Source organism: Pomacea canaliculata, linkage group LG3, assembly GCF_003073045.1.
Source record: "Pomacea canaliculata isolate SZHN2017 linkage group LG3, ASM307304v1, whole genome shotgun sequence".
Lineage (NCBI taxonomy): Eukaryota > Metazoa > Mollusca > Gastropoda > Architaenioglossa > Ampullariidae > Pomacea > Pomacea canaliculata.
In genome coordinates this window covers 34,964,730-34,971,197 of record NC_037592.1, presented here as the reverse complement: position 1 = coordinate 34,971,197, position 6,468 = coordinate 34,964,730, and the positions used below count along the sequence as shown (strand labels likewise).

The 6,468-nt window shown below is 44.9% G+C and overlaps 1 protein-coding gene across 2 annotated transcripts; it reads right to left on the bottom strand.

Moving 5' to 3' along the window:
- Positions 1-10: 10 nt before the first annotated feature.
- On the bottom strand, positions 11-6,168 carry LOC112558843. Of its 2 annotated transcripts, none has more exons than XM_025229548.1 (7): positions 5,539-6,168; positions 4,809-5,016; positions 3,146-4,315; positions 2,416-2,778; positions 1,377-1,552; positions 747-800; positions 11-543 (listed from the first exon to the last, which is right to left on the bottom strand). In XM_025229548.1, the coding sequence occupies exons 1-7, from the start codon at positions 5,672-5,674 to the stop codon at positions 332-334; spliced, it is 2,319 nt and encodes a 772-aa protein (XP_025085333.1). In that variant the 5' UTR covers positions 5,675-6,168; the 3' UTR covers positions 11-331. The 2 variants fall into 2 exon arrangements, with proteins under 2 accessions (XP_025085333.1, XP_025085332.1); XM_025229547.1 differs by having other exon boundaries at positions 747-917; positions 5,539-6,159.
- Positions 6,169-6,468: the final 300 nt, after the last annotated feature.

The following is a 6,468-nucleotide window of genomic DNA, read 5'->3' as shown; positions in this document are numbered from 1 at the left end:
AACATCTTCCTTTCCTTTTTCATGATTTTATTATGGAGGTATTTAAAAGAGTGATATATAAAGTACTGTTAGTCACTATGCCGTGAATTAACTTTTGCAATGCAGTCTTAAATTATAACTTCTGAATGTTATTACTTATATAGATGTTTATTTTGCCACACTTAACTGTATGAGATGGCATCCCTGATCTATCAACCATTTTTCCAGTAAAATTATCATTTAGTAAGCTGATTGTAAGAATCCCCTTGTCCTAGTTGTTGTGGAGGAAACAGCTTCCAATACTGTGCAGTTCTTTTAAACAAGGAGGAGGGGGACATTACTGCTGTTCTTGTTACTTGCGACCTGTTACCTCCTGCCGATCTGAGCGTGATTCATCCTCGTCATCAGACTGTAACTCGTCTATAGTTGCATATGTTTGCATCACCATGCAGTTATCGCCTTTTGGAAGGTCTCTGTCGCAACGAGATGGCAGCTGGGTCATCAGCAAGTGGTTATTTTCAGGTACTTCCGGCGAGAGGTGGGACATCAGTTTGACATCTTGCCCTAAAAACCAATATATGTGAATCATCATTTTTGCTCCATACACATGCAAACTAGCTACTTCTACTGCTTTTCTAGAAAGACGATGTTTGTCATTCGATCTTCTCTCGCAAAGCACACCCTGGTTTTCCTAGGAAACTGGATATTTAAATTTCTACTTCCTCCTCTCGTCCATCATCTCTTGTCAGTCATGTAGTGCCATCTACCTGTTTGTGTCTCTGCTTCCTCTGCCTTGCTTCGTATCAAAGGCCATCGCCAGTCTAAAACGAAGAAGATGGGAATGAGACAGACTGATGTTACTCCGTAAAGTCTGAGTGTCCAGCGGGCACCCAGTGCTCTGAACAAATACCCGGTCAAAAGGCTACCCAGTCCTCGTCCTGCGTGAAGAAGACAGTAATGCGCTGTTATTGGGGTGTGTGTGTGTAAAAACAGGAATGATCCTGGGGGCAGCTTTTAAAGTTAGTTCCCTAGCTCACTGTCTTTCACTAAAAACATATGTTCTTGACCAACTTGCCGAAGCTTTAACCCTTCGAAGTGCCCCAAAGTCACAATGTATTAGTGAAGTTTAAGTTCCCTAGTCCCAGAAGTGAGTCCCACACACAACTTAACTATGAGAAGAGTTTTGGTGCACGCACACACACAATACAATCCAATCATTGCTAAAGCCATAAGGACTTTGGTGAAAATGAAAGATTTTGTCAGATCTTACAAGTCGTAAAAGCTCACATTTTTTTATATTGTGGGGAAGGTTCGAAATCTTGGTACATAAATAAATTTTTCATATGTTGACAAGCAGTGTAATGAAATGAGTGGCATTGGGTCACTGCAGATGTTACCGAGGTCCCAGTAGATGGCACCTGCTATCCCCTGGCATGTGGCCTGGGTCCCTGGGGGCGCCAGGAGATGAATGTTGGCAGAGCAGGCGGCCCACAACAGGGAGTATGTCAAGCCGTGCAGGAGCTCCACAGGGACGGCCACCCATGGCTCCTCCAGCAATGACATGACGATGAATCTTGACAACAGAAATACAAATCGTAATGAAGACACAAATTCTTTCCTTAGGTCTTATAGGTCCATATATATATATCTGTGTATACAGATCTTTGAACAAAGTGAATCTACTGTTTGTTGCCATTATCTTTAGGATTTCACAGAGTACAAACTCCACCATCTGAGAGTCGAAGAGAACATTCACCAACAGCACATTGTATCCTGGTATTTTTTCTGTTACCAACGATTGCATATTTTCTCCTCGAATTCAGTTCATGCAGACGACTTTATTTTTAGGAATACTACCCTTTCGTCACTTCCTGTTTTCTTGACAAATCTGTAGGTGTGATTAAGAGAAAAACATTAATATAATATTTCTCATGCCAATATTTCATTGAAACAATATTTTTAAAGAGTAGATCAAAATAACGAGTTTGTGGTTCAAAATTTGTATTGAATTTTTGCAAAATAGCAATTGACCGATTTTTAATTCACATCTGTAGTCTTTTAAACGTATGACTATTTTGCTTTGAGAAAAGGTTTTCGGTAATTTTATTATAGCCAGCTAGTTGCTGTGGAGGAAGCAGCTTCCAATACTGTGCAGTTCTTTTAAAAAAGGAGGAGGGGGACATTACATTATTATATTATTCGGTAATTTTATTATAGCCAGTTCATTCTTTTCGTCTGCTCCCAAAGCCAATTCTATGAGGGACGTCAAGTGGTCACGTGACTAAAAAAAAAAACAAAACACGCTTTTGTCGAAGCAGAGGGAGTTTGAAGAAAGACGACTTGACAATAATGATATTGATCTTATTGAACTGTGAATTGCAACTGACTGTCGGTGAGTACGTGATGGAGTTGACGCAGGTCGTGTTGTTGACGTACCTGGTGGCATAGACAGGCAGCACGAGGTACATGGTCCTCATCTCTCCAACACGCCGCAGCAGGACGGCAGCGCCGCGCAGCACCACGACGGACGATGCACAGTTGGCCAGCAGGCAGGCACCCAGCACCGTCTGCCCGCCGCCCAGCTCACGTAAAAACCAGAAGAAAAAGTTTTGCACAGACCCGCACAATATCCCAAACAACAGGATCTTGCCGAGGAACACGAGAAACGAGACTTTCCGCAGGACGGCCCGTAGGTTGCCGAACCCCTTGGAACGTTTTGCCGCAACCGCTTGTCTCTTTAAAAAGTACCCGGTGAGACAGGTGCAGATGATGAGGCAAAAACCAGTCAAGAAGAGAGCTCTGCAGTCCATGTATGAAAAGCACTGAAAGATTGATACTAAAACATTCGAGAAAAGTAAATTCTCTCCTGTATCATAGCAAAAATTGAAAAAAAATGCATGGCAATGTACAAAAAGAGGTGATAGAAGACAGTAGAAGGGTATTAGAGGTAAAAAGTAATGAAGGAGACGAGCAAATAATCTCTTTACCTGTCTTCATTTCGCTTCACCTGTCTTTACCTAACGTGTACACCTAATTGACCGAACCTGACCCAAGCCCAAAGACGCAGCCAGTGACTAATCTCTTTTGAAAAAACGAGTATATTTGCATTTATTGTCGACAAAAGGAAAATGTGACGGGTACGCATCTTACCGAAAAGCGAACCTACCCGAAACTGTCCCCAGTAGCCGTGACGTTGGCTCCCATGATAACCGTGGCCGCCGCTGCAGTCCCGATGGTTCCCCACATGCGCTGCCGCCCCCAGTGGTGCCGGTTCAAATCCAGCATGGTGTAGGTGACGGCATCCAGCAGACTGCTGGAGGAGGAGTAGAAGGCCCGTGCGACCGCCATCAACAACAACGTCAGGCCGAACACCCGGTCAAAGGTCAATGCTGGAGAGTCGTCTCTCGTCAGTTGACAGGCTTGGCACACGAAGACGTGACAATGGCATTTGCCGATGCTCGTTGCCACACCGGAAGTGCCTCTAGTTCCTGGAAGTTGCGTGGATTCGTTGGGCGCTACGCCAGGGGCCTGCCCCTCACAGTTCTCTGTCTCCACAGAAGCATGAAGAAGGTCCGCTAACTCCGACAGTTTTGTCCGTGTGTCTTCCGTCACAACACCGTTGGTAACTTCGTCTCCATCTTCAACAGATGTGCTGGGCGTCAAGTCAAGGATGTGTTCTTTACCACCCTTCTCCGATTCTTCGTTATTGAAAGGTGTGTGCTGGGTGTTTGTGCTTAGCCTGCCAGGTTGGAGGTCTGCCATTGTTGCCTCATCTGTGGATGTTGAGCCCCCGTCACCATGGTCATCCTGAATAGGACCACACGAAATCTGAAGACCCACACGGGCTAGATATCTGATGTCGAGGTCGCGTGAACGGTCTCTTAATTTCATGAAAACTCGGTCGCCTACCATGGGGAACAAGTCTAGAACTAGCTTAGCCTGTTCTGGTGGTTCTTCTTGGACATGTTTGGATGCTAGTGTCCTGTTTTGACTCATCGTCAACGTTTCTAATCCTTCCTGGCCCCATTTACTACTAGTCTGTTGCTGTTCTGTAGCTCTCAGACCAACTTCTGTAGTTTTGCAAAGAGTTTGATATTGTTCCTTTGTGCAGAAGCGATGTTCGTCGAGTGAATCTCGTTTTAACCCGAGGGTCGTAAAGTTTCCATTTTGTTCACAGTAATGAAAAGACAGGTCGGCATTATACAGCATACCTGTGTCCTCAACTTGTGCCAGGCATTGTTTGTCTGGAATCCGACTACAGGTTGTGCTGTTTGATTGTGTGTGAGTGCAGATCCACTTAGGCATTGTTGTGTTGACTTTCCGTTGAGGAAGAAACCTGCAACCATTTTAACAAATGGAAAATGGAAGCTGACGGGTAACATCCCACGTTGTGGTTGGTTATGATATCGTAATAAACTATATTCTCTTCCCCAACTCCCACCAGGTGTCCAGGTTCAGATCTCGTCTCGGACACGCTGTTAACAAGGTGGCAGCTTGCTCGTGATAGAGCCTTACCATCCGACTACCATCTTACCATCCGACGAGTGAAATACCAATTTCTCTCAGTCTATCTCTTTCTCTCTTCCCGCCTTCCCCTCTGACTATAAAAAAAATCTCATTTGCACAACTGCCTACATAGTGGTTATCAACAAAAGAAAAACAAAGACGAAATAAATGAATAAATAAACATGCCTGACCTAAAGCAAATGCGTCATATCAAAATTACCCAATACAGCAACAGTAACATGAACATCAATGATGTTGATAGCAACGACGACGACAATGATAATCGTCGCTGAGGCGGTGGCGCCAAGGAGCAGACAACTTACCACAGAGAGGCGAAGGCGGCGCCAAAGAGCAGACAACACAGCAGCAGCAGGACGCGCCTGGCTCGTGCGGCATCGGCCAGCAGCCCGAGGAGGGGACGGATGAGGGCCGCCAGCAACACGGCGCACCCCGTGATGATGCCAGTCTCGGGGGCCGTCAGCCCCAGGTGCTTCAGGTACACTGTCAGGAACGGGATGATGGAGCCAACGGCTAGGACAGCACACGGTTCACAACAGACTACAACCCTTGTAACGTCGATGACGTCAACCCTCAATAATCACCAATCACCATCATCATCATCATCGTCGTCTACCTGCTAGCAAGCACCTCGATCAGTGGTCGCCGTTTTCATGAATTTTGTTGATAAGATGAATCGCTTGTTTGTGGCAAGGGCTACAAAGTGGGTTTAATCAGTGACATTATCTCCACAGTTATCTTCGGTATCATTATTAAATGTCGGACTACGTGTCAGCTTTGTGTGACTATTTTTCGGAACCAAATTGATACATTTGCTATCATCATCTTGCCAGTGGCCTTCCTGGAGGCGATACTGATCGAAGCATTTACTGAACAAGAACTATCTAAAAGCGGTTGTCTGTTCCAAACCAGCCACCACCCGAATCATTGCATGACGATCAAGTCTTAGACTGAAAGCATCAAAGTTACACAAAAAAAAAGTAAATGAGAGAAAGGTGGGAAGGAGAGAGAGAGAGGGGGAGCAGACGGTCTTACCTCCAAAATAAAAAAAATTAAACACTTTTAAGGGCAAGAGCATGTAATTGATTCCGCAAGGCTGCCATGATTTTGAGCCACTCTGGGAACCGGCCGAATGGTCCATCTCCTCTGCTCCTACAGCCCTCGGCGACATTTGGCCAGCGACTGAAGATGAGCATCATCAGACATGGGGTCCTCTCGTCGGTTAGAATTCAAGGCACGGTCAGAAGTGTTTTGGTGGCACAGTAATTAATTCATGGCTGCCTTTCACGATAGTACAGTGCAGTGCAAAAAAAGGGGTTGTGAAAACATTGCTGGATCAGCGCCGACAGGTCGCGCTAACTGGATTTAGACGAAAAGAGCTGGATAACACTACGAAGATTTGTATTCTGCGATATTTGCAATTTTTTTAAACACAAGGGCAGCGCGTGCGTTTACTTCCATTACGCATACGTTATTTTAACACGCTGAGAACAATGGCGGACGGCTTCGCTATCGCAGCCCCTGACACTGGAAAGCAACTTCATCTCCACAAAAAAAGTGGAACGAAATTTCACGCGTGTGTAGAATACCTTTTCTGCTTCTCTGTCAGTGTGTTACATGTTACAAGTGAACTATAAGCTGTAGTAAGAAGACGATTCGTCCTAACAAAAATCTGGTCTCGACAAAAGTGTTCTCTAACACAGTCACCCTTCCCTCCCTTGCCTTGTCTAACAAAACATTCAACCTATTAGAGCTAATTACGCATACATCATATTGAATTCATGCGCACGACCTAAATAATCATGTGTGTTTTAGGTGGACATGCTTATTTGGGTGGATTTGCCTTCCGTCACAAGGTGAGTTCCAGGTATCAACATTTTTCAACAATCCACAGGAGGCAAGATTATTTCTTGATTCCACTGAAGCCAAATAAAAAAGATACTAGTACACGTTTTTCAACGATGC

Excerpts from the sequence above, each read along its gene's own strand:
- LOC112558843 (XM_025229547.1), bottom strand. The coding sequence starts at position 5,674 with ATGTCGCCGAGGGCTGTAGGAGCAGAGGAGATGGACCATTCGGCCGGT. Across the intron at positions 918-1,376 it reads TGCCATCTACTGGGACCTCG|GACGAGGACTGGGTAGCCTT; the intron begins GTAACATCTGCA and ends TTCTTCACGCAG. Across the intron at positions 544-746 it reads GGAAGCAGAGACACAAACAG|GGCAAGATGTCAAACTGATG; the intron begins GTAGATGGCACT and ends ATTGGTTTTTAG.